Source organism: Rhinolophus ferrumequinum, chromosome 22 (assembly GCF_004115265.2).
Source record: "Rhinolophus ferrumequinum isolate MPI-CBG mRhiFer1 chromosome 22, mRhiFer1_v1.p, whole genome shotgun sequence".
Classification (NCBI taxonomy): Eukaryota; Metazoa; Chordata; class Mammalia; order Chiroptera; family Rhinolophidae; genus Rhinolophus; species Rhinolophus ferrumequinum.
This window is the reverse complement of record NC_046305.1, coordinates 53,253,066-53,280,323: the sequence shown is the minus strand read 5'-3', so window position 1 is coordinate 53,280,323 and position 27,258 is coordinate 53,253,066. Positions and strand designations below refer to the sequence as shown.

The 27,258-nt window shown below is 53.6% G+C and overlaps 1 protein-coding gene across 2 annotated transcripts in view; it reads left to right on the top strand.

Moving 5' to 3' along the window:
• The window catches only part of KCNN3 (potassium calcium-activated channel subfamily N member 3), a 96,315-nt gene that overhangs the window by 15,001 nt on the left and 54,056 nt on the right, over window positions 1–27,258 (top strand). For both annotated transcript variants that reach the window (XM_033092622.1, XM_033092621.1), the window contains exon 3: window positions 24,780–25,198. In XM_033092622.1, the coding sequence (XP_032948513.1) occupies window positions 24,780–25,198 (419 nt within the window). The remainder of the gene's footprint in view (window positions 1–24,779; window positions 25,199–27,258) is intronic.

Below are 27,258 nucleotides of genomic sequence, written 5' to 3'. Positions count from 1 at the left end.
TTTTCCAGCTTCTAGAAGCTGTTCGCCCTTCCATCTTTGAAACCGGCAGCAGCGGTCACGTCCCTCTGACACAGGCTCTTTCTGCCTCCATCTTCCACATTTAAAATCCCTTGTGATTACATTGTGCCCCCCCCATAACCTAGGTTAATCTCCCTGTGTTAAAGTCATCTGGTTAGACACCCCAAATCCATCGGCACCCTTAATTCCTCCTTGCCGTGTAGGGTAAAATGTTCGTGGGGCAATTTATTCTGTATTCCACAGTGCCCTATTTACAGATGAGGAAACTGAGGCTTGAATATTAGATAATATGCCCAGAACCGTGCAGCTGGCAATGTCAAGGATGGGATTTGAAACAGAGCCGCCTGATCTAAGAACTACCACCTCTGGAATGGGTGCCCTAGAACCCCAGAGGAAACACATTCCCCCAGAATGGCCCCAAACAGCGGACCACAGCAGGGGAAGGGGAGATGGGAGAGGCTCGCCCAGTTTGGATCCCCAGGCACCATGTGAGTCTGCAATGAAAGAACAGCCTTTTGTGGTGACGGACGCGCATGGTTCTCCAACGTGGCTGCACCTCGGGGTCGCCCAGGGAGCCCTAACAGAATACTGGTGCCCGAGTCCCACCCCCAGCGACAGGTGTAATTGCTCTCCGAAGGCACGGAGGACAGGGCTTTTTCCAAGCCCCCCAGTGATTCTAGGGCGTAATAAAGTGGAATCATTGTTCTGAGATAATCACCGAGCCCAGCCACGCCCCTAGCCACGCCCCCTCTATTATGCGCACAGTCTCACGTGACCCAGCCCAGGACCACCCCCCACCCCACTTTGCACTTGGGCCCCTTGTTTCTTCCTGGAAGCCTTGCCCGTCCTGCAGGCTTGCTGTGTGCAGAGCCGCGTCCAGTGTGCACACAGAGGACCCGCCCCTTGGGCATCAGGGCGGGTGGCCCTTCTGGGTCTGTCACGCTGCTCTTGCATGGCTGTCTGCAGAACTGAATTTTATTAATTTTCCCCTTGTACATGTTATATCTCTATAAAGGGTCTCTCCTAGAAAACGTGATGAACTGTTTTCTTCTGGAGTTCTCATCAGTTCAACTTGAGAGACAGCATGTGGAGGGGACTGGAGACCAGCCTCTCCAGCCAACCTGCCTGGGTTCAAATCCCAGCCCTGCCAGTTCCCGACTGAGCTTGGGGCAAGTTATTCTATCTGTTCCGCAGTTTCCTCATCTATAAAATAGGGATAAGACTAGTTCTCACCTAGGGTTGGTGTGGGAATTCATGGTTTCATCCACGTAAACGGGATTTGAACAGTGGCACAAAGTAAGAGTATGTCAATATTGCTAGTATTACTCCTTCTAATCCCTAACCTAGCCCTGGAGGATTCAATTAAATTTGACAAACACTCGTTGCCTACTCAGTCCGAGGACAGGAAAGAGTGAGGTGTGTTCCCTGCCCTCAACTCAAGGTCTGGGGGGAAGGGGTTAGACGGGGTCAGCTAGTGATAACAGGGTTAAGCATTTGGACCAAATTGCTCTAAATATAGGGACATCCGTGAGGTGAAATTCAGTGGGACCATGGCTGTGAAGGTGTATTGAAATCTAAGCACTAATAAAATCTTAATGGGTTTTGTCGCTACCATCCAGCCTTCCCGCGAACCGAATAGCATTTGCTAGTGGAATCCCATTCCTGCCGCAAACACCCCTGACAGGGAAAAAGCCTGCCCCTGAAGGAGGGCTGGCTCCCTGCGAGGAAGGGCTCACCGTCCCCTCCGGGCACATTCCAGAGCAGCGGGAGTCCACTGGGGATTGTAATGAAGGAGGACAAGTCATGCAGATGAAGAGACGATGGCAGCAAGGAAAAAGGAAAATGGAGTTGCTTAGACAGCCTTGAGGTGGGTGAAGGTCCAGGGAGCCATCAAACCGCCAAGGAGAGGGCTGGAAAATGTCCTGCTGGGCACGTTCCGTGTGAATTTGGCCATGGGGGTCAGTAGGAAAGGAGTGGGGTGAACGCTTGGTGTGTGCTCTGGCAGATGTCCTCCCATCACCTGCAGCCCAACGGTCAGGGTCCCCACCCCTGTCACTTGGCTCTCTGCCCCCTTGCTCAATGTTGGCCTCCGTTGGGGGCAGCTGTGGTATACCTGCCAGCTGTGGGAACAGCTGTGCACTGCCACCGGGGCATGTGACTCCTTTCCGGACCCCATGTGGTTGACCACACAGAAAAACAGGACTCCACACTCCTCGGGTTCCACCTGTGAAATATACACTCGGAGGACAAAACCCCTCACGCCTGCCTCCTGCCTGCAGACAGGGAGTGCCTCATGGGCTTGTAGGTTTCCTTGTTTTGAAGGAAGCCACGTGTCTCAGGGCAGACAGCTGGCGATGAGTGTGTTTACAAGGGCATACCGGGAGCCCGTCATGGCACCGCTGTTGTCAAAGGGACAGGCATCACTTCTGACCTGCAGCTCAGAGGGGTCCACTGTCAAGAGTCACTGCTGAGACCTCACCAGTGTCTGAGCCGCCTGCTCCAAGCTGCTGACCTTGCAGCTATGGCCCTGATGTGATTGTGGCAAAATGTTTGCCCTCCCCTGGGGCCTGCTCAGATGCCCTAGTAATCCATCTATGTGCCTTGCTGGTGATCACAAATGTTCCTTCTTGTTCCCGGGCCACCGCGTCTCTAGGAATCTGCACAGAGTAGGGGACCCTCAGGCTCGCTGCTGGGTAGGGCCCCAGGGGATTTCTGAGCCATTCCACAGGCCTGACCAGAGCCCAGTGCATACAGCTGGAGCAGAGGCCATGCGACAGAGAGAGCTCCGGCCCCAACAAAAGGCACGTCCCTGGCCTCCAGGTGAGAGAGGGCAGAGCAGTGATTGTCACGCAAAGGGCCCTCGCAGACAGGCAGGCTGGAGAATGAGGCCGAGGAGGAACCTCCAAGTGGCAGCCACGGGAAGCGTGCAGGGGGTTTGGGGTCCTTCGTCCCCCTCACATTATGGGCCCTGTGCACACCGGTGAGCAGGCAGGTCCTCAGGCACATCCATTGGGGTTTCCTGGGGGTGAGTCCAATGCTCTGCCTGGAGGGTTTCAATAGATGGGTCCCTTTTCTTTTTTTTTTTGTAATACTCTACATACTATGTGTAGCTTCATCTTCATCTGCAGCTGGTAGGCTTCCTAAAATGATTTGAGTAGGTCGCCTTCTCTTCATGCATTCTCACCCTTCGGTGACTTCCGGATAACGTGGAACCCCTGAGCCTGGACTTCCAGGCCCCACTGTGTGGCTGGGTTCCCTGCCGGCCGGCTGTCCTGTGGTCACTGAACACCGACGAGACCTTACCCGGCCCCCTCCCTGCATTCGTGTACACTCTCCTCCTTCCTCGCTGGAGAGCAAGCTCCTGGGTGCAGGGCAGTGACGTGCTTCTCTGCCATGTGGTGACCACGGCACCTGTTTGTAATGACAGGCTCAGGAAGTACACACGGAGGTTGTGTCCTTCTCTTGAGAGTCAGGTGGGTCTGGTACAGATTAGATATCGAAACGGGCTGGTTGCTTGAACCTCTCGGCCTCAGTTTCCTCATCTGCAAAGCAGAATCAGATTCGTGCCTTCCTTAAGAGTTTGCTGTGACCATGTAATGAAATAATGCCCCGGAAGCCCCTGGCAGAGTGATGGTACAGGCTGTGAGTTCAATATGGTAGCGGCTATTAGTTTGGTTGCTATTTTTATTTCATCCCACCCAGTGCCTGGCGCACAGTAGGTGCTCATAATTGCAGGACTGTCAAACAAGTGAAGAGCTTTGAGATATGTTCTTATTCTCACGGATGTGGCCCCTTCCTCTTTGGGGGCCCATGTGCCCACCCCTTCCACGCAGCCACCACGGGCATTGTCAGGGTACCGGGGCGCTGAGGTGTCACATGGTGCCCTGGAGGTCGTGTGTCTCACACTTGGATCACACATCCCCTTCAGGTGTCTTCAAGCTCTTCTCGGGAGCCTTTTCTGGGTCCTATGGCCGTAGGTTGCAGATGCCAGCTGTCACCTTGCCTGTCCCTTATTACGTTAGCAGGCAGGTGTGCTTAAAAATAAGTGGCAAAAGTTACAGTTGTTTGAAGTGTAAGACATGTAACTGCCAGAAAGAGATTTTGTTCTTACCGTATAAAAGATAAGAACCAAATATCTAGTTAAGGGACTTTTTCTGGGCAGCCCTTGTTTCAGGGGTGGGAGCAAGTAGCCTTTGTCCTTGGGTGCGTGGGCTCTGGGGAGGGAATGCCTGGGCTTCGCGGCTGGCGCTTTCTCACTGATCTATTTCAATCGAGGGAATGGGTTCTGCAGAAACTGTAGAGAGATTTTTTTTCCCCCTAATGACTGTGGATAGAAAAGAATAAAAAGTGACTCTTGGGGTATCTTGAAGCCTTAACTGTCACCACATACTGACGCTTCATTTCAGAATGTAAAGGGCCTTCTCCTGTTTTGCCGAGATAAATGGCTCACGTTCGTGAGGGAGAGTGAGCAAGAAACAGGGCTTTCTGTGTCAAATTGAAGGGCTTCCCCTGTGGGGGGTGAGGGTCTTCCCCCGTCTCTCTTCTCCTGGTCACCCCTAGAATCCCAGGGAAAGGAGGCTGGAGGCCGGGTTCCACTGGCCAGCGTGGGCCTCAGACAGAGCGGTAGATAGTCTTAACTTGTTTCCCCCTAACGGGCACCTCCTGGTAAAGGCTGGAGTCTAGGGATGGAATTCCCCGACTGGCTGGCATTGCTCTGGTGCCCAGGTAGGAGGTGCCAGTGTTGGTCTGCACAGGCTGGGAGGTGTCTGCTTTCCCTGTGGGTCCTGCCCAGTTAACACAGGCCAGACCCCCGAGCCAACCCTGGCTCCGTGTCCTGTGTTAGAGCAGCAGCTGTGTGAGGACAGAGGGAGGTACCAACATCAACACAACAAATGCCCACCATGACTGAGTGGGTGGATAAATGGAGAGACAGTTACAGCATCTTCTCCAGCAGGGGTAGGCGATTACTCATGATTCCAGGTATGGCTGTGATCTGTCATGGCTGGGTCGGGAGACGGCGGGGACGGGGCCCTCCACTTAGGCCAGAGTGAGCTGCTTCTAGGGTCCATTCTGTAAGGACACAGCCAGCAGAACCATCTGAAACAGCCCAAGGACAATGACAACTTTGGGGCCACAATAGAAAGTCAAACTCCCCGACATTTGTCCAGGACGCTGCAGTGCCACAGCTGTTTCCCATGTGGGAGTCACATGACTAGACTGCTAGGAGCCTCTGAGGCAGACAGTTCAGGGGACGTGCCCAGGATGGTCCCGACAGCCAGGCAGGGTGGCTGCCTCCGATCTGGGGTGCAGAGCCCCAGGTACCCCAGCACTCAAAGCTGTTCAGGTCCAGCTACAGAAGTAAACTCAGTGCCCTTTCCTGCGTCCTGCGTTCTGCTGCCTGATCCCTCGAGGCGGGAGGCTACAGGCTGACACGGTAGCTCCAGGCCGTGCCCGCTCACTGTCAGCCGCAAGTCTCCCCGTCCGCAGGGCACCTGTGTGTCCCCAGGAAGGCAGCAAGGGCTCTCCTTGCCTTGGGAACTACCCTTTTAGCTGCCACCCGTTAGGGCATTTACGGCTGAGCTCCGACAAAACCCTCTGCAGGGAGGGGGCACGACCCTGGGCACCTTCACTTCTGGCTCCCAAAGCAGGTCACCCTGCCCGCGTTTTGGCTGCACTGGATGGATTGCAGGGACAGTCTACGCAGGTGCCCTGACCGAGGCATGGCAAACGCCTGGCACCACTGTGCAGTCACCTAGTGAGTGACAGTGACCTTGAGCCTTGGACCTCATCCCAGGGAGTGACCTACCTGGCCCGTGTGGTGTCACTGCTGGCTGAGTTGGAGTTGAGAACACTCCTTTTCATCGTGGTTCGGACGTGGCGTCTGAACTGTGTTGGTATAAGTCGTTAGGTACGGTTCGCTTTTGTGTGCGTGTGTAGGGTAAACATGATAGTCCTGTGACACAGACACGACGATGTAGTGTCCCGTGAGTACGTGTGTCCCCAGTGGTCTCAGCAGCCCGCCCGGGGTCGGGTGAGGTGGCAGAACGGGACGCGTGGAGTTAGGAGACCCGGGTTTGAATTGTGGCTCCACCGCTTGCCAGCTGCGCGACCTCGGGGAAATCACTTTGCCGCTCGAAGCGCCAGGCTCTCCATGTGCAGGGTGGGCACGGCATCAGGGCCCCCCCACACACACATGGAGCTGGGGGGGGATAAACCCAGAGTGCTTTGAAGTGCTTGGCGCTGTGCCTACCTCACCCTTAGGAAACGCCTACACATGTTGGCGCTTTTCACCGCTCTTATCGCCTGGCTAGTGTGAACAGTGCTTCCTGTAGAGGCTGCCCCTGAGTTAGCAGTGTTTTCTTGCCATAAATTACACTCAGGGTGTATCCTGATTAAGTCAAAGATGAGAGGCCTGGGGTCTAAACGCCACCAAGTTCTTCGGTGTGGGAGACGAGTCAGAGGCTCCTCGTTATTTCCTGCTTTGTCACTTGCGGCTCCTCCCGTGGGTCTTACTCACACGGCTTCCTGCTGTGGGAATGGGCGTGAGTATCGCGCAGGCCGTGTGAGGGCCAGGCAGGCTAGTGTGTGGATGGGGATGGGACCTGTCCCCCACCCTCCCGGTGTTTTCAAACCAGGTCTGAGGCTGAGAGGTGAGTCCCGGTACATCTGCCAGGCCTCGTGCCTGGCTGCAAAGACGGGGAGCGGAGCAGGGAGGCTTGCGGGGCTGCTGGCTGTTCCTGGGGCCACCTCTTCCAGGCATTGCACGCAGGCCTCCCCGGTTCATTTTGTTGGTGGTTATGGAGCTGCGCACGGCACACATAAGGTCTGGTGGGGGGCCTGGCCTTTCCTGTGGGCCCGCCGTTCAGAGCCCCTGTGACAATCAGAGACAGTTAGAGCCAGGGGATGCTGGAGAAGCCTCAGCGATCATCTTCACACCATCGTCCTCATCGGGCTGATGGGGAAACTGAGGCCTGTGGCGGGAGAGACTCACCCAAGTCCACACAGCAAGTTACAAAGACTGGCTTCAGGCCAGAGGTGGGCTCCATGCCTCGAGCCCTTGCAGGTGTCAGGTCGTGCTGCCCACCACCCCTGAGGTATCTACCACGTGCGGGTGCTGTGTTCTTCATTTAGTACATTTGCCCCCAGTTTAAGGGGTGCGTACCCTGTTCCAGGCGCTGGGGAGACCAATGAACAAGACAGGTACGATCCCTGCCCTCATGGAGATTCCAGTCCAGTGGGCAGGACCAGGGACAATCCCAAGTAAAGAATCAGACAGGTCAGTGGAAATGCAGACGAGGACCGTGAATCAAACGGGGCCGTAATGGAGAATGGTGGCGGGGGGGCAGGGGATTAACCAGGGTTGGGATTCCAAGGAAGACCTCTTCGAGATGATGATTTTGAAGCTGTGAGATGTATGTCTATACCATGAGCTCCTTTCCGTGTGTACTACCATGTTACAATCTCAGGAAAGTGAGGCTCAGGGGGGTTCATTAACTGGCCCAAGGTCACACAGGTGGTCCGCTGAAGAGAGGGAATTGGAACCCTACTCTGCCTGACTCCAAAGTCCAAGTTCTTTCCCCCATCTTTGATTGTCTTCAGGAATCGGGATAACTCTGCCCCAGCGATTCTGGAAATACGGCGACTATGAATCTCAGCATGAAACGACCTCATGGCCAGGCTCTTCCTGCCTCCCGTTCTAGGGGAAGGAATGAGGTGGCTTATCGGGTGGCCTTTCCCCCTCCTGTCCTGGGACTGGCCTCATTAGGAGTGAGACAACACGTCCCAGGGCCAGCGTTTTTACGGAACAATTGATCCCAGGCTCCTTCTGAAGCCAGGCAGAGCACCGCCTGTTCCCACACGCACGCCTGGCTGACATGCTGGAGTCCCCGCTCCCAAATGCCTTTTCATGTCCCGGTTTAGTGATTGTTTCAATTCCACCAGCTCCATTTGAAAACCCTTTCATTTATCACAAAAGCAAACCACACAATCAGAACAGCCTGTCCTATGGGTGCTGCTTCATCTCCTGCCCCATGATTGACAAGTGCTCAGGAGCCCCTTGCACGCCTGTGTGACTGTTTGCCGTGCACAGACCCGTGGGGCCATCGTGCTGGGCTGGGGGTGGTGCTTGGTGCTCCCCCACCCGCCCACCGCTCCCTGGGCTCCTGGCCTCAGACACTTCTAAACCCACTGTTTTATGGGCACAATCAATTCCTGGATCATGGCTGTCTCCCAAACCACAAGTTTGTAGCCAGTTTACTGTTTTTGCAGCCAGATGAATTATAGCCTGGGCAGTCTGTGCACCGAAATTATTCGTGCAATTAAAAATTATACCTAAACACCCATGTATGCATGAAACCATACGTGTATATGTATGGTTGGGTGTCCGGCACTGGGCCACGCCCAATGGGGAGCGCGGAGCTGGGGGGGCTGTCGGCTCCGCCCTCAACCTGGTCTCCCACGGGTGGGAGATGACACTGTGGACTGTAATTCAAAGAAGACAGACCAATAACGAAGCGCTGTGGAGACCAGGAAGGGCTGGGAGGCTGGGCTTTCCAGGAATTTACGAGTTCTTTCTCCCTTCTTGCCGAGCGTCTATCTTCTAAGATAAGACACCATTGACTGCAGCATCGCCGTCGTCACTCATCCCCCCACTCTGGGTCTCGTGTGGACAGTTAGGGCAGCCTCTCTCTCGTACCCCTGCCTCCTCGCCCTCCCGCCACCCCCTCCCCACCTAGGTTGCTGCTGAGGAGTCTAACAGACGCACACATCTGACCTCGTCTTTGTGTGAAAACCGTCAGCAGCTCCTCACTCTCCTTAGCATACAGTCGAGAGGCCTCAGCGTGGCACCCAGGGCCTTGGGCAGCTGGTCCTGCCTGCTCTGCTCGGTGCCATGTCTGTGCCATTTCCTCCGTGGACACTGTGCTGGTCCCCCTGGAGTTCCCGTGCCCCCCTGTTCGGCATCTCTGGGCCTTTGCACCTGCTACCCCTCCTGCTGAGCACCCTTCTCTTTGCCTGTTTGGAGAACACCGACTCACCTCGCCAGCCCGAGCTGGCCCACGCTGGGAGGATGTTTGGCAAAGGAGTGAATTATATACAAGTTCTGCTGTCGTTTCAGAGGTGAACTTGGGAGGTCCCAGAAGTGAGCCTTCTCTTCATGTTGTGGCCAGTAGGCGGTCCCTACCACTGTCACTGAAGAGGTGGCTCTGTAGAGGTGGCTCTGTGGCCCTTACATGCCCTCGCATGTTTACAAAATGCTTTCTTGCAGGTGGCCAGCCGACTAAGGCAGACAGATTCTTTCCTCAGAAGCTAGTCAGAGAAGGGTCGTGGCTTCCCAGATTACAAAAGGGGACCTAATGCCAGAACTTCAGGTTTTGTTTAACCAATAGCTGCACAAGTGTCCCGAGATCACAAAGCCTGGAACGTGGGTACTGGGGGCCCCTGGTCCCCTAGCATGTTAGGATGTCATTCTCTGACAAGGTTTCATTCGCAGCACTGCAGAGAATGTTCTGTGAAAAATTGTGAATGGCCTAACGTGATGCCTGCCTCAGTAATTGAAGTAGAGGCTACTTGTGGAACCACCCAGCTGTGGGAACTCCAGCCGTGACCACAGACTGTGAAGAGTTGGCCTCCCTCATTACACAGAGCACAGGCCCTTGGAGAGTGGGCAGGAAAGAGCTCTCTAGGAGGCCATTGAACAAGCTCCCCTGGGTCTCCAGAGCAGGGCTGGCCGACACCTAGCAGGCATGCCACCGGGACCCCGCGAGGCACCCAGAGCAGACATGACCGATCGATCCCAGCATTCTTTCTGGATGAGCTCCCATGTCTTTCCAGAATCCCCACAGAACACTCTGGGCAAACACGCCCGAGCACGTAGAGCGGATACGAGAGGAGAGCCTGTTGTCCCTCCCTGCGTAGCACTGGCTCCTGCTGCGCCTGGATGCCTGGTGTCCAGTGTCCACGTACTGCTGCTCCTGCCACTGTCTGGCTCCACACGGACCACGCTCCTGTTCCTTGTGGGCCAGTGTAGTGGAAGAACTTACTGATTTAAAGGGAAACCAGAAAGGCACTAGTGAGCATGACAACCGACTACCCTCCACAGCCCAAGCTTTTCTCAGAGGGCCCCTGACCCTCCCTCTAAAAACTGGGTTTGCAGGAAACGCCTGATGGAGTCATCTCTCCTCATGGCATGAGTTCCCTTAAGGTACGCTCGTTTTTCCACTCATCAAGTGTTTATTGAGTACCTGGTGTTCGGGACAGGCTCTGGGGAGACCATGGCGATAGAAGCAGATGCCCGTGGTCTCTGCCCTAGAGTAGCCTGCAGTCTCATAACAGGTCAGACCTTAGTCAGATGAGCGCACACAGAGCTGCAAAGTTGTGACGATAATAAGGAGCCAGGGAACTCAGGATAGACCCGGTCAGTGGGAGGGTGGTAACTTGGCACAGAGTGAAGGGAAGAGGATTCTAAGCCGAAGGAACAGCGTTGTACAAAGGCCGCATGTCAGGAAGGAGAAGGTGGCCAGTGCGGCTGAAGTGGAGAGAGCGAGGGGACGTGACACGCAAAAGGAGGTCGCGGAGAAGGAGGGCGGGCTCCCTCGGGGCCCTGAGGAGATGGATGACTTGTCTTCCTTCTGCACGGCTGGTAACCACGGGTCTGTGTCTTCAGCACCTGGGACAGTTACCGCACATGTCTGAAGAATGGACATGTCACATCAGTGGGGAAAGAAGGGACCCACGGACGTTAGGATGGGGCACGATGGAATGACGGGCACCTTCTGGAGTATTTGCAAACCCTGGCAGAGACGCCACCCCCGCCCCCAGTGCTGACCCTGGGGACCTGGTGGTGGCCTGGACCTTAACCTTAGGTCTTCAGCTTTCCTTGTCTGGTTGTCAGCGCTGCTTTCAACAGGCGGGGAACAGCCCCCTGCGTCTTGAATACGGTACGAGATTTGATATTGATTTGTTGTTTTCTTTCTTTATTAAAAGTATTATTAATGGTTTATTGAGAATGTAAACTTTGCATTAATGGTGATCATTTATGTTGCTTGTATAATACCTTTTAGATGGGGTCTGTCAATTTCCAAGCCTGGCGGCTTTGTCTGCAGGCTGCATTGGGGCCTGCCACCCTCACTGGGTGCTCTCTTCTTCTCATGACCCCACTCGCTTTGCTCTAAGGTGCAGGGGTGGAAATCCAGGTGTGGACTTTTCCACGTCAGCCTCTCTGCCAAGGAGCAGACATTTCTGTGTGGCCCCTTCCCTCCTCCTTCCCCCCCCCCCCCGGAAGCAGGGAGGGTGCCTCTCCCGGCCCTGGGCCTTTCCTGGGGGTAGAAAGAGCCTGGCAGTTTCCAGCTACTCAACACACCGTTTTATTTGCAACTCTACGACTTTCATTCACTGGTTTGCATGTCTGACACCTCACTTGGCACATAATTTATTACAGCTTTTAAATAGCCCTTTCTTTCTGGATTTGACTGTCTGTACCCATTTGGAATGGGGAGAGAGGCTTCTAGGTGTTGGTGGTGAGAATGTCCTTGAGTGTAATGGTTTTGGGTTAGGGACTTCCTGTTCTTAGCTCAGGTCCAAAGCCAGTACCCAGGGACGTCCCCTGCATCTGTCTGGGGGTGAAGGAGGGGGGTGGCAACACACAAGACGTCGCTGAGACCTGGGCGAAGGAGAGAATGTGTAGAGAAACTTCCTTTTAGTTCTCCCCAAATGTCAAACTTCTACCTGGATCACAGGCACGGGGAGGTAATTCATCCAAACAGGCTGGAAAGGGGTCCGGAATCCGTAGCCTTTCTCTCCCGGATGGATAGTTCCGGATTCCATTTTGAAAACACTTCTCTGGGGGAATTTCTCCAACATCTCTCCCTCTCTCTCTGTCTCCCTCCTTCTTTCCCTCCCTCTCTTCCCCTCTCTACCTCCCTCTCTCACCCTCTCCCTCCCTCCTTCTCTCTCTTTCTGCCTGTCTCTCTGTCCCCCCACCCCACAACGTCTGACAGGCTCTGTAACCAGAATCCCCGTTAGTATAGATAACGTCTCTGAGGGACCCATTAAACTGGAATAAAGGATGGGTATAACAAAACATTCACATTCCCTTTCCTTTTCAAGAGAACGAAGGCTTGTGGATATTTCCTAAAGAAATTCATCAGTTTGTTACCACCATTCTGGGACGATAATTGGGGAACACAGTTGCAGAAATCCCCGTATGCTGCATGGGGAGGGCAAGTCCCATGTTCCCTGGGGACCACTCTGGTTCCTGTTGTTACCCTATATTTATAGATGGGACTCCACTAAGAACGCACCTCCTTCTGTTGTTGGTTGAAAGGCTGTTTCATATAATCCTGATTAAAGGAAGAGGACTGGTGTGTTGTAGGAGTGTGACAAAAACAGGGGAGGAGAGACTACCCCCCCCCCAAGGTGGTGCATGAGTCACCTGACCCTCTGCAAAGGGACATCCCTTGCTGCCTTTCAAGAGTCCTTTTAAGAATGGGTGACAGCTAGTCATTCTTTACTGCAGTGGCACCTGCATTTATTCTCATCCTGCCCGTCTCACTCCACTCTCAATTATTGTTTTGGTTTAGAATGAAGCTCGGGATAGTTGTTTCATCGCCAGCATGTAGGGCTTCCAGAAATGCCAGCCCTCGGCTGGGGGCGGCAGGAGAATGGCATTTAGCCTATTTGTGGGTCCCAGGCAGACATCTGTTGAGCCCCTACTATGTACTGTTACAGGAAGGGATGAGACGCGATCCCTGCCCTGCAAGAACTCTGAGTTTAAAGCAAGGGTTCTTTTTAAAACTTGCGGTAAAATGCACATAACATAAAATTTACCACCTTAACCGTTGTAAGGGTACAGTTAGTTCAGTGGTGATAGGTACACGCGCTCCAGAACTCTTTTCATCTTGCAAAACTGAAACTCTGTACCAATTAAACAACACCTCCCGCCCCCTCCCCCACCATTCCATTTTCTGTCTTTGAACTTGTCTACTCTAGGCCGTCGCACAAGTGGAATCACACAGTATCGGTCCTTTTGTGACTGGCTTACTTCATTAGCATAATGTCCTCAGGATTCATCCGTTTCGTAGCATGTGTCGCAATTGCCTTCTTTTTAAAGGCTGAATAATATTCCATTGTGTGTATAGACCACATTTTGTTTATCTACTCATCTAGCGGAGGACACGGGTTGCTTCCGCATTTTGGCTGTTGGGAACCACGCTGCTGTGAGTGTGGGGGTGCAAATGACCTCTTCGGAGCCCTGCTTTCAAGAGCAAGTGTTTGTAACCTGGGGACCCGTGAACGCCCAGAAACTCGCTATAAGAGCATCTCGTTCCAGGGGCACCAAAACCAGGGCTTTCATGAGGTTTCAGTGGGGTTAAGGCTCCAGGAGGGTTTGGTCCAGAGCGTAACAAAAGCAGCACCTTCTTTGGGGGCCCTGAGGCCCGGCCTGTCCTGTGTCCTCTCCAGCAGCTGACGCAGAGGTACGGGAGCAAGTCACCCACGTCTGTCCCACCTGGGCTGCTCATGTGATGTCCTGGAGCCTTAGTGTTCTAATCTGTAAGATAAGGAAAATGACAGTGTCCTCCCAGAATTGTTGGGAAAACTAAACTAACACAGCACAGTGGTTACAAGGATGGTGTGATAGGGTGACAATGGTCCCCCAAAATACCCAGGTCCTAATGCCTGGAATCGGTGACTATTACCTTAGCTGGCAAAAGGGGCTTTGCGGATGTGGTCAAATTCAGGATCTTGAGACAGGGCGATAATCCCGGGTTTCCGAGTGTCCTTATAAAGGTGAGGCAAAGGGAGGTTTGACTGCAGACGAGGAAGCAGGAGATGCAGCAAATGAAAGGCGAGCTTGGAGTGAAGGGAGGAAGGGCTCTCTGGGCAAGGTGAGCAGGTGACCTCCAGAAGCTGGAAAAGAGAGGGAAACAAATTCCGCCTTAGAACTTCCAAAAGGAGTCACCTTCGCTTTGGTCCAGCAGGACTGATTGCAGACTTCTGGCCTCCAAAACTGGAAGGGAATAAATCTGTATTGTGTTAAGTCACAACCGTTGTGCTCATTTGTTACAGCAGCAGTAGGAAACTGATACACATGGACTCTGGAGCCAGACTGCCGGGGTTTGAGCCAGGCTTTACCACTTAACCAGCTGAGTGACCTTGGGGCAAGTCAGTCAACCTCGTCGTGCCTCAGTTTCTTCATCTTTAAATGGGGAAAGTAATAGGGCCCACCACACAGGTTTGTTATGAGGAGTAAGAGAGTTAGTATTTGTGAAGCAGTGAGAACAGTGCTTGGAATCTAGTAAGTACTGTGTATACTTGTTAAATAAAACGCCCATGAAGCATGTGGGTGTGCCTGGCTGGCAGGAGGCTGCTGGATGGCCCCGGCTGCTTTGGTAGGCTCTGCAGAGCTTGGTGACAAGGCAGGGAATAGCTGGTGCCTTTCGGGAAGACTATCAGCAGCTCAGTTCAAATAAAGCACAGATGCCTGAGGACGACCTTCAGTATCTGTTGCAGTGAGTGGCCCATGCAGTGAGTGGCCCATACTCTGCTCTTCTTTGAAACGTTAATAGCTGTTATTCCAGACCAAGAGTCATGGTCAGATAAGTTTGAGGAACTACATTTCAACGCTGACTGGTTTTCTTTGCTTTAGGAAGTCCCAGCACTTTTATTTTATTTTTTATTGGGGAATATTTGGGAACAGTGTGTTTCTCCAGGGCCCATTGACTCCAAGACGTTGTCCTTCAATCTAGTTGTGGAGGGCGCAGCTCAGCTCCAAGTCCAGTCGCTGTTTTCAATCTTTAGTTGCAGGGGGCGCAGCCCACCATCCCATGTGGGAATTGAACTGGCAACCTTGTTGTTGAGAGCTCCCGCTCTAACCACCTGCGCCACCTGGCCGCCCCTAGTCCCAGCACTTTTAATATGCACATGTGCCTAATGGATCTCCCAGAGATATTTCCCAGACATTGGCCCCGGACCCCCTTTTCAGGGTGAATCCTGGAGGACTAGTATTCCCCAGAACCCACTTCAGAGCGTATCTGGGAGACCGGGGCTGCCACAGAAGGGGGTGAAGTAAGGACAGGCGGCCTGAGAGGGAGTGTCAGGGTCCTGTGTGTCTGACCCAGAACAGTCGAGAAAATATAGCTGCTGCTGCTGCGGCAGAATATACGCACCCCAGACGGAAAGGATTATAGATATCCTCACCTGTGATAGCTTCAGGCCTGAGCCAGCCGCAGATGGAGGCTCCCAAACCCCCAGCCCGCAGCTCCTGGCACACCCCCGCCCTTCTCTGCCCTGGCTCATCATGTCCCCTGAGGCCTCTAGTGGACTCTTCAGCCCTCAGGCCCAGAGTCCATCCCGCCCTCCCCCAGCTGCCCCTTGGCCCCCATCAGGCTTAAGGCTACATCTACAAGCAGCTGTGGTCTGCCTGTTACAGGACAGATGGGGGAAGAGGCACGGTGGGTCCTGGAAACAGGCTCAAATAGGGGATTTGGGGTCCTGGATATTCAAAGGATGGATTACAGGTGGGGGTGGCCAGGGCCCCATGGCACTGTGGGTTCCTGGCTCCACGGGGAGAAGTGTGGCCAGAGGAGGGACACGCGTCCGGCGCCCCAGGTGTTTGTGTACCAGGTGTGAGCACCGACGCCACAGTGTCCCAGGACCCTGAATTGCAAATACTAATTAATCACCCTCCCTCTGCCCACCCCCCCAAACCCCCCCGCACCCGGCAGTCACCTCCATAGCCTGGTCCTTATTTACTTCTGTTGACTTCTCAGCTCCTAGTCAGGCAGGAACTTGCATCCTAATCTCCGGTGTCACCCACGGAACCTGGCGCCACACCTGGCACACTGTGGCCCAGTCCCCAGGGAGCCGTCACCTTGGTGATTTTGGCCACCATGCCCCCTCCCTGCCCCCTCCCCTCCTGAATGGAGAGAACAGTGAGAGTGATTTTCATCATCGCTTGAGAGGGGGGCCACCTCCTCCCACAGAGAGCCCCAACCTCTGCCCGCAGTGGGTGAGCGGGGCAGGCTGCTGACTAATGCAGCTTTCAGTGCCTGGCTGCGACGGAAATGTACACGAGACGTGGGCCTCGAAATAGGTGCCTTTGTTCGGTTTTTGTGCATTCGCACTAGATGTCACAGGGTGGTCTAGTCAGAAGAGCTGTGGAACAGGTAATGACATTGGCCTTGGGTGGGGGGAGCCTTGTGAGAGGCACCCAGCTATTAACTCCTTCCAGCTGGGCTTTGTTCACAAAATCCTGGGGGTGGGTGGGCTTCTGAGGGATTTGAAGCTCTGCACAGGAAATTACCGCGTGGGAGAGGACGGGATGTCATTGTCCTTCCAAGAATGGCCACGCTCCAAACATCCCCATTAGGCTCAACTAGTGGCTTTCTCCAGGAACGTTCTTTTTTAAAAAGTTACTTCATTGGGTTTTCAAAATGACAAAAGCAACATGGGCTTGTGTTAACACAGAGGTGTGTTCTAATTATTCACAGGAAAAATGAGTCAATTGTTTCCCCGATTCCTCCCGCCCACCTCCCCAGAGGTCCGGGCATTACCCATTTGGGGATCAACCAGAAGGTGTTACCACCTGTGTGTGTCCATGTGAAAAGTACACCAACGTGTATATAGTACATATATGGGGATTTTCATTTTTAGGTGTCGGTGTTTGCTTTTTTAAAAAAGAGGAATCTCTCTATCCCCATTAGGCTGCAATTTTCTCTTTTTACTTAATATATCCCATGAACATTTTCTAAGTCAACACAAATAGACCCCCTCCATTAAAAAAATAACCCAAAACAGCTAATAATGTCGCACGTGAGTGCCATCATTTATTCAACTCTTTCTCTACTGCTGTGTATTCAGGTTGCTTCCAGGTTAGTGTGTTCTGTTTTGTTTTATTATTAGCAGTTCTAATAGCAGTTCTCATTAGCAGTTTGCTCCTAAATATTCTTTGGTTTCTATCTTATGCGTATGCTGCAGAAGACTATTTTGCCTTGGGGAGAATTATAGAGATGGCAAACAATTACAGTGGTTTGCTTTGCAGTCATACTGGTTTTGTCATCTGAAGCTGTCACATTTTCAGACTATTTGCTACCATTTACACATTCATCTGGGCAGTTTGTGTTTCCTGAGCAGGTGGGAGGCACGGTGGTGGCAACAGTGTAGGGAAGACAGGCTGTCCCCAAGGAGCCCTGTGGCAGCGTGGGCACTGGGCACGGGGCACCCACAAGCAGGTGGACAGGCCTGCCTCAGTGGGGAGCGCATGCATGAGGCTTCACAGAGGAGAGCGTGGGCTCTGGGTTCAGGTCCTGTCGCCACCACTCACTTGCTGTGAGGTCTTGGGGAAGGTGACTCATCCGTACACCGGGGAAATCGCAGTACTTTCTCATGGGGCTGCTGTGAGGATTAAAAGGGTTAAGGTAGAGAAAGACACTTCGGACCAAGCCAGATGGGCTGCAGTTGCTGTCTGCAGGGCCCCCTCCACCCCGATAGGAAACGCCCCCGCCCCAGGGGGTGACATTTCAGCTGGTCCTTGAGGACTCGCTGAAAGGCATTTTATTCATTTTGAGGAAAGCAATCACTCCCCACCGACCACTAACACCCGGTCCTGACCTGGTTCTTCAGCACCCCAGGTTGTTGAAAGATCCAGGAACCTCTTTAGTTTTAGTTGCCAAAACACCCTTGGAGCCAGGGTTCCAGAACCCCTCCCCAGTGGCAAACTGGCTTGAGTTACAAGGGGGTGGGGTCCGGCAGCCCCTATTAGCCAGCAAACATTCAGCAGGAGCTTTCATGTGTCAAAATGAAATGGAAATTTACCAGAAACTTCCTGTTGAGAAAAACAAGTCTTCTCCCCCCAGACTTAGCAGGTGTTCAGAAACTTTCTGACTCCCGGTCTGCCAAGGCGCATAAAGACCCAGAAACAGCTGCTGGGCTGGCCTGAGGTGGGCAAACACTGGGATGGATCGTGGCTCGCACAGCCTGGGACCAGGGCACAGTGGTCAAGATTGTGGACTTGGGAACATGTCTGCCCTGGCTTTAGAGCTTCGGTCTGCCACTTATTAACTGTGTAACCTCTAGCAAATTACTTAATCTCTCTGAGCCTCAGTTTCTCTGTCTGTATAAAGGGAATAATAACACCTTTCTCTGAGCCCTGTTTAGGATTAAATGAGACAATGCCTATAACGCACGCAGTACGGGGCCTGTGAGGCTGCAATTGCCGGGTCTGATGGAGAGGTCACCTGCTCCCTCCCCTCTTCCCCTGAAATTGGGGCCAGCAAGCCAGACCTTCTGGCCGTCCTTCCACAGCTGCTATTTGAGGATTGGCTGTGGGGTACAGGGACTGGGGACTCCCCGAGGAGGACATCTAACCCTGCCTGGGGTTGGGAAGAGGCCAGCTAAGACGTGTGGAAAGTAGAGACACTGGATCTGGAGCTTCAAGAACGAGAAGGAGCTCCCGGGTGAGAAGCTGAGAAGAGAGAGCAGCTTGTATAAACTCTGACCGACAAGTCCAGGGACCATGTGTAACCTGGTTTGGCTGGAATGGCATGCCGGGTTGGCAGGGGACTGGCTGGGGCCATACAGGGAAGGGCCCTTTTGCCAAGTACAATTAGGAGGTTGGACTTGATTCTGAACTCTCTGGGGAGCCCCCGAAAGGCTCTGAGAAGGGAAGTAACACGGTTTCTTTTGCATGTTAGAACACTCGCCTTGCCAGCTGGGTGGATGGTGCGTGGGGCGGGCCCCAGCATGAGACCTGGGGGTGGCCACCGTAACCCAAGTGTTGGATGGAGTGTGACCTTGCCCTACTGCTTCAAGTAGAATTGGGCGCGAACTCCCACCCCACACAAGGAGGGGACCCCGCGTCTCTCCCCAGGTCTCCGGGGGTTCTCGGGACCTTCTCAGGACCTTCCATTTCTCTCTCTGCAGCTGCTGTCATGCCACCTCCTGCTTCTGCTGAATTCTCCAGGCCCATCTGCACATGCTGACTCCTGGGTGCCTGGCTCACCTCCCTGTCCCTTTATCCCCATGGGACCGTGATTAAGGAGGCCTTTGGCTTAGCTGACTTTTCTGTGGGTTGGCACCAAGGGGACGGGGTGATGTCGCTGGTGGCACAGCAAACATCATGACATTGAACTTTGCATAGTCTTGTTTGTGAAAGACTGTTCTGCTGCGGCTGAGTGGGCCCTCCCCTCCCCCGTCTTGGGACCGGCCCAGGTGCCCCTCAGCCACTTCCCCTGTCCTCCTGATCCCTCAGCCTGCAGCCCCCACCTCCAATGTCCCCGTTCGTTTCTAGGGCAGATAAATGAAGCCCTGTGTTGGTGTCCCCTGAATCCACCCCAACCGTGCCCAACAGGAAGTGTCTTCATTAGCAAACACGCTGCGGTGTCTAGGTGGCTTCCAAGCAAAGATGGTCTCTTCCCCAGTGGGGCTCTACCCTGCAGGGACTGAGGAGGACGGGACAGATGAACTTGGATATTTTGTCAGTGGGAATGAAAGCAGCTGCCTTCGTTCCACAAACAGAGCCCCGTCTGGATGGCTAATCACAACGCGGGTTTCCCAGGCTGGCGCAGACCCAGCCTAGTTTCATTGTATATTGATTCTGTGGTCGGGGAAGGCTCTTCTGAGAAATGAACATCTTAAAGAGTGAGCTTCAGTTTTCTTCAGAATAAAACCAAGTAAAGCCCAAACTGGCTAGTCCCCAGCGTGGAGGGTTCTGCCTGGCAGGCTGGCAGGGAAGGGCGTGGACCTGGAAGCACACAGCAGGCTGCAGGGCCGTGGGCAATTGACTTCACCTCTCTGAGTTTCAGTTTCTTCATCTGGAAAATGGACGTCATAGTTCGTCCTGACAGGAAGGCTGTGAATTGCAATGAGACAGTATGTGCAGAGTTGCCTGGCTAGGCCTGTAGTTGGGTTGGGGGGTAACTTTGACACATGAGGACACTACTATAGGCTGCATTGTGTCCCCCTGAATTCATATGTTAAAGCGTTAACCCCCCAATGTGACATATTTGGAGAAAGGGTCTTCAAGAGGTAATTAAGATTAAATGATGTCACAAGAATGGCCTTGTGAGAAGAGAGAGAGAGGGGAGAGAGGTCCTTCTCTCCCCTCTCTCTCTGTCTCTCTCCCTCCTCTCTCTGCCATATGAGGACACAGTGAGAAGGAGTCCAGCCAGGAAGAGGGCCCTCCCCAGAACCCCACCAGACTGGCCCCCAGATCTGTCCAGCCTCCAGAACTGTGGGAAAATAAGGGTCAGTTGTTTCAGCCACTCAGCCGTGGCACGTTGTTCCGGCGGCCTGAGCTGACTCACGCAGTCATGTACGTAACCTGTGAGCGTGTGTATTCAGAAAGTGGCCTGAGCCTGTGGCCTCCCTGCTCCTCGGTGGCTCCTTCCAAAGCCTCTCAGGCCCCAGCAAACAGGACCTCATGCGGCACCACCCTCACTTATCCCCCACATGGGCCTTCCTCCTTTCATCTCGCACTCTCCATGCCACCTTGGGCCTTGGCTCGTGCTGTCCCCTCCGCCTGTAATGTGGACCTTTGCAGGGCTTACCATCTACGCAAAGGCCCGCTCCTCAGAGGGCCCTGCCTGCCGGAGACAGTGCAGCCTCTACCCAGACGGCTCTCGTTTCCTTTGCCCTTTCTTAGTCTCTTCCTAGCAGGCAGGCATCCCTCACTGAAATGAAATGGTTTGCCCATTTAGTATCTGTTTTTCTCCACTAGAATTGAAGTTCCATGAGGACAGAGGCTTTGTCTGTTTGTTCTTGCTATATTCCTAGAGCTTAGCATGGTGACTGTTACATAATAGGGACTCAACTCATACTGAATGAATGAATGAGCCAGCTGATCTGGGGAAAGCTCCATGCCTGCGCATCCAGCATCTCTTGAACTTGACCCAAGCACCTTGATTTCCAGCACTGCTCCTTGTATCCATCCATCCAGCTAGAGGCTAGCTGGTTCAGCCAGTGGTTTTCCAACTAAAGAGTTCCACGGAGGGGTACGGGGCCCCCACAGAGAGCTAGGCTGGGGAAGGTGGTAAAGGAGTCGGCCTTTGAATGCTCTCTCTCCCCTTTCAACTAGAACAGCTCTGAGTGTATCTGTTTCCATACTGGGCTTATATGAAAAAAAATCTCATGAGATGAAATGGCTCCACAGATGGGAGAGAATGGAAAACCACACATTGGATCCAACCCTTCCTGTTACAGAAGAGGAGTCTGAGGACCAGAGACGGAAAGGGACAGAGGGTCTGTGGCAGAATGCTGTACCCCAGGGGTGCCTCGGTCAGGGATCAAAGAATTTTTTGTTGTGTTAGAGAAAAAGACTTACTTCCTCAAATGCCATAGCTTGGCTTTCTTTCTCTAAGAACTGGGGACAGCAGGGGATTTTGGTCACCCCTGGTCTCTGGCTATCCCAGACAAGCTTCAGACTCAGAAGTCCCTGTGGGTTCCCAAGCACTCTGCAGCACATGACAGGTGAGCTCTGCCAGGGGCAGCGCTCAGGAGAACCCAGGCTGAAGGGCCACCGGGAGCCATGACACACGGCCAACTGCCATTTGGCTCAGTCTGGCACAGCAGCTGGAGACCGGGAGGATTTCTTCTCAGAAAGACCCCGAGCTGGCTAGCATGGACCCCAGCCTCTGAGAACCTCTGTGGTAGAATCAGACTTTTCTGACAGCCCACGTGCCTGCTGGCCTCTTTCAGAGGTACCTTTCTTCTACCTGTGCTTTCCCCCCTACTCCTTTCTCCCTTTCTTCAGCTGGTTCCATGGTGCATTTGCTGACTGGAAATTTTATGTTAACCATTACTGCAAACCCAGGAGTTCATTTTACCGCTGGCAATCAGCTCTTGTCCTCGGGGAAACCTAATTAGGTATTACAGGACTTTTGATGTCATTTCCATGGAAACCCCCATCGTAATGGTGCGCATGCAGAATATATGCTCTAGGGAGTTTGAAAAAAAAAAAGTACATATATATGTCATTACTGGATTTTAAGAAAATCTTCCATTTTTTCCCTCTTGCTTTTTTTCTGCATATATATTTTTAAATGATGGAATTTTTCCCTGGAGTTTTTCTCCCACAGAGAGAGAACAATAGAGAACAGAAAAGCCCTTTTCCATTTTCTCGACTGTAATTTAAAAAAAAAAAAATTCAGAGTTGCACACGAATGAAAGTTTTTCAGATCGGTCAGAATGTCTAAGCAGGATCTCCCCTAATAGCTGAGAACATTTTAATGAAAGACGTTGCTTAAATAAAGAAACTGAAGGGCCTCCAGGCTTTCAAAATAGAATGGGGAAAGCTGGTGAGTCCAATGAATCAACTCCAAACTTATTTACCCTGAAAGGGGAAGAAAGAGAAAAAAAAGGCAGGTTTCCTGTGTACCTCGCGTGGGTCTGGTGATCAGCACCCTGTCAGGCTGACAGTGGAGGCTCTGGGATGCTGTCTCCCTGCCAAGACAGCCCACCCTGGGCCCTGCAGCCAACACACGGGGGGCTCCAGGAATGCCACTTGAACCGACCTGTTTGGAGGTGACCAGATGGCCCTTCAGAGTCACCCCATGGGGAGCTGTGAGAAACTCTCAGAGGGAAGTGTGCAGACCTGGTCTGGCTGAGGTGGGTGTGCAGGTGGAAGGGCCTAGCAGACTTTACAGAGAGAGAGAGAGAGAGAAAGCAAGAGAGAGAGAGAGAGAGACTCGTATGCACCCATGTGCCACAGTGAAAATTCCAGGGTTTCTGGAGAATCCATAAGTAACCAGAATTATTTTCTTCGATACTTCTGATTGGGCATTCAGGATGGAGTGCCCACGCTGACCTCTTTGCCAGCTGCCAGCCAATCACTTTGCCGCAGGGGCCCTCTCAGCAGAGGCTATCAATCCGCCACCTGGAATGTCTGTCTGCCACTTATCGGCCCCCATCCCACCCGAACCCCCCTCCGCAGCTTACGAATGTCTCCCAGGCCAACGTCTTAGTAATCCCTCCCATTTGTAGAGAAGTTAGTAAAGCACATCCCCCTTATTATCTGTAATACTGGGTGCTACTGCTAATCCTGTGAGTGGGCAGGCTCAAGGCTCATAGTGCCATGAGAGAGCTGTGGGAACAGGCTCCGAGAAGCGGCGTCACCGCCTGAGATCACGCAGCCGATACCTGGATGTGTGAGACCTCAGTCTAGCTCTCCAGCCTCTAACCACATTGTGTGTTGCCATCTTCCCCCCTGCCCCCCGCCCCAACGCTCCACACCAGGAACCTGAAACAGAAGCAGGGCACCGGAGAGGTGGTGGCGACCCTGCCAGGGGACCAGCACCTGCCCTTCAGGTTGGGCAGAGCGATGACACACCCTCCTCCCCTTTAACTTGGATGGCACAAAATCTCGTCCCCCATCAGGCAAATCAAAGGGCTCTGGGTCTCGTTGCTTCAATTCCTGCCCAGAGTGACCCAATTACTGTCGTCACCTGATGCAATTCTTTGTTACAGGGGTGGATGGTTTCCATTTTGTATCTGAAGAGTTTGGCCAGTCATGTCACAGTGGCTTGGCCTGTCGGCGGCAGTCAGGAGCGGAAGGAAACCTTGGAGTAGCCATTAGGTCTTTCTGTATCCCCGGATGGCGGATACCTGTGTCTGGAAACGCCCCGGCTCAGCTGTGCTGGGGAGGGAGAGAGGGGGAGTAGGCTGGGTGCTGTGCTGGGTACCTGCCCTGTCCAGAGCTCACACCTTCTTAATTAGAGACGCCTGGGTTCAGGGCGGCTCCTCAGCCGGTTGTTCCCGTAATACCTTCTAGTTCCCCTCCATGATTTTCATCACCGGGCCGTGCTCAGAGTTGTTCTGTTCAACCCCGAGTCCTCCCGGGGAGACCGGCTTGCGAGCAAAGCCTGGGGCTTCCCCTTATGTGAACCCCAGCATGACTCTGGGCTGTGCACACAGCAGGTGCTCCGTAAGTGCTTGTTTCAGCGCCTTTGCCCATCCTCCTGGCATGGCAGCGGGAATCTCAGCTACATGGAAGGTTAGGGCTGGAAGGGGCTTAGACGTTGCTGAGTCCAGCCCTCATTTTACAGAAAGACTGACCCCATCCATTAATAATGCTAAAAATAATCGTAGTTAATACTTACAGAGCGTTTCCTGAGTCCCAGGCAGGATTCTGTGCACGCTGTATAACACATCATATGGTAGTTTCACAGCGGCCGCTAGGCAGCGGGTTTGTCCTTGTCCCAGATGAGCAAACTGAGGCACAGAGAGGTTTGGTGACTTACCCAAGGTCACAGAGCAGTCAGAGTTGGGATCAGGATGCAGACCCAGGCCGCCCCTCTCCAGGGCCCACACCACTGACACCCGGAGAGCACAGCGCAGCCAGCAAACACCTGTGGGTCCCTTCTCTGAAAGGGGGAGGAGTCTGTGCCAGCCCGAGTGCCTCCCTCACACAGGAAACAACTTTTACATCTCCACCGCCCCCCACCCGGGAGGGCTTGCTCGGCTCAGGCCCAGGCAGGAGCCCAGGGACCTGGTTTTCATAAAAATGAGCTGTCTTTCCCCTTCTTCACGAAACAGCCAGTGTGGGGACACCCTCGAGCAGGAAGGGACCTGGGGAAGCAGTTTACAGAAACGGAGGCGCGCAGAGCGAGTGTCTCAGCGGCGGGGTGTCCCCGCTCCCCAGCCGGGGCGCTCAGCGCACAGGCGAGGCCTCCCCAGAGGGCCCGGGCCCCGACCCGCCGTGGGTTCCGCCGTCCGTCCGTCCGTCCGTCCGTCCGTCCCGGCCGCTCTAACCGGCTCTCTGCTCCCGCCAGCTGTTCGTGATCGACAACGGCGCGGACGACTGGCGGATAGCCATGACCTACGAGCGCATTCTGTACATCAGCCTGGAGATGCTCGTGTGCGCCATCCACCCCATCCCCGGCGAGTACAAGTTCTTCTGGACCGCGCGCCTGGCCTTCTCCTACACGCCGTCGCGGGCGGAGGCGGACGTGGACATCATCCTGTCCATCCCCATGTTCCTGCGTCTGTACCTGATCGCCCGCGTGATGCTGCTGCACAGCAAGCTGTTCACCGACGCCTCGTCGCGCAGCATCGGCGCCCTCAACAAGATCAACTTCAACACGCGCTTCGTCATGAAGACGCTCATGACCATCTGCCCCGGCACCGTGCTGCTCGTGTTCAGCATCTCGCTGTGGATCATAGCGGCCTGGACCGTCCGCGTCTGCGAAAGGTATTTCCGCGGGTCCCTCGCCTTCCCAGCACAGAGCCCTGCGTGGTGTGGGGGCGTGGGGTGGGGGGGAGCAGGGAGCCCGCGTGTGGGTGCCGCCGGAGGAGACCACCTCACAGGAGACACCGGGAAAGGGGGAGGGCCGATGGCCGGGGGCTGGATGTGACCTGTAACGTGGGGACGTCGGAACCGAGGTGCGCTGGGAAGAACCGCATGTGTATCCTTCCTCATTTTCTGTGCCCTCTGTGTTAACCGATAGGTCAACGCACTTGCACTCTAGTTACATTGTTCACCCTGTCTGGGGTATAACCACGCTGCAGTTTCTGTGGTATCTCTTCCTCTCTAGCATTTTAAAGGCTCTGAGAAGTCCTGCAGTAATGAAACTGGTTTGCTTTTGTTTGGCCCAGATGTTCTCACCAGTATCCTCCCACAAGCCCTTTCCAGTGTATAACAGAACACTCCCGAAGCCTGGCTACTCCAAGTGTGGGCCACAGGCCCACAGCTGCAGTATCCCTGGGAACTCCTCAGCATGCAGGATCTCAGGCCCCACCCCAGAACTACTGAACAGAATTTGCATTTTAACAAGTTCACCAGATGATGTGTATGCACCTTAAAGCTTGAGAAGCATTGAGCTGATGGAACATACTTTGGGAAACGTGGTTTGAGGAGGCTGGTGGCTGGACAGTGACTCAGAGAAACAGCTGGTGGGAGAGAAAGGCAATATGGCCTCACAGAGATCTGGGGCTCTAACACATAATGCCAGCCCCTCAGACTGCCTTCGCCAAGGCTCAAGGGCAGGGTTTGTCACCACTCCTTCCACTGCACCCTCACGCGGCCCTTGGTGACTCCTCTCCCTTTCAGGCTGACCCTGGATATTCATTTTAATCTGATTTCACAGGTGGTGCCTGAACACCTAGCTTAAAAACCTGGATTCTGTGCCTAGGTAGCTGTGAGGTCTTGGGCAAGTCACTTAACCTCTCTGGGCTCAGTGTCCTCATCTTAGAATGAGGGTCTCCTGAGCTAGAGGGAAGATATGTTCACTTGAGAGGTTATTACGTTGGGAGGCCTGGTCAAACATCCCGTGTAATGTACATGGATCCTGGCAGCCACCCTTAATTCATTAGCGCTTACAACCGTATTGCCAGGTCTCCCATGCACCAGTGTCCCAGCAGAGAGAAAACGAGCAGAAGTCTGGAGGAGAGTTAGCCTAAAAACATCGCATGTGGGTAGTTGAGCCAGATTTCCCACCTATTTTGAGATGTTCTGTTTGCAGACATTCCTTTTAGATATTTGGCCGGCAGACACACAGTCATACTAAGGGGGTGCAGGACGAGGGCCCCCAAGCCTGGCACGGTCAGTCTCGGCAAGCCAGTGCTGTGTCACGAGACACTGGTGACGTGCAAAGCCCCAGGGACACATGGTATCCCCCCTATCCAGGAGCCCGCCATCGTCTGCTCTGTGGAAGACCACACTTCACGATGCTTTGTGGACCTTCTCTGGTAAGCAGACGCTCTTTCTGCAGTGGAGAAAGCATGTGCTTGGGGTCCAACCCCATAGAACTCTTGGCTAAGCCACAGTGGGCCTAAGTGCTCTCATCTAGAAGCTGTGGCTGATAATACCTGCTTGACAGAATTTGTTGTTACGGCTAAGCAAGATTGTTATGTGAACTGCACACTCAATCCACTGAGAGTGAAAATTCGTAATAATTACGGAGATCCATTGCTAACACGGGGGAATTGTGTGGCTGTCTTCTGATTATATTAGGAACAAACCCGTTCCTACCACAGGTAGACTAGGCTCTTCCTGTTTTCCTTGGTAAGTGATGGAAGCCGAGTCTTCCAACAACAGTAGTTGAATTTGCACAGCCCTGTGAGGTGTTGGAAAGCTTCCTCCTCCTCACACACACCTTGTTTGGCATGTACGGTCACCTCATTTTTCAGACAGGCAAGTGGGCTGAACAGGGGACAGCGTACCTGAAAGTGAGAGTCATTGTTTATTGAAAGTGTCACAGGTACAGGTGACTATTTTTTACAGGAAAATAAGAGTGCTTCAGAGCGCGTAGT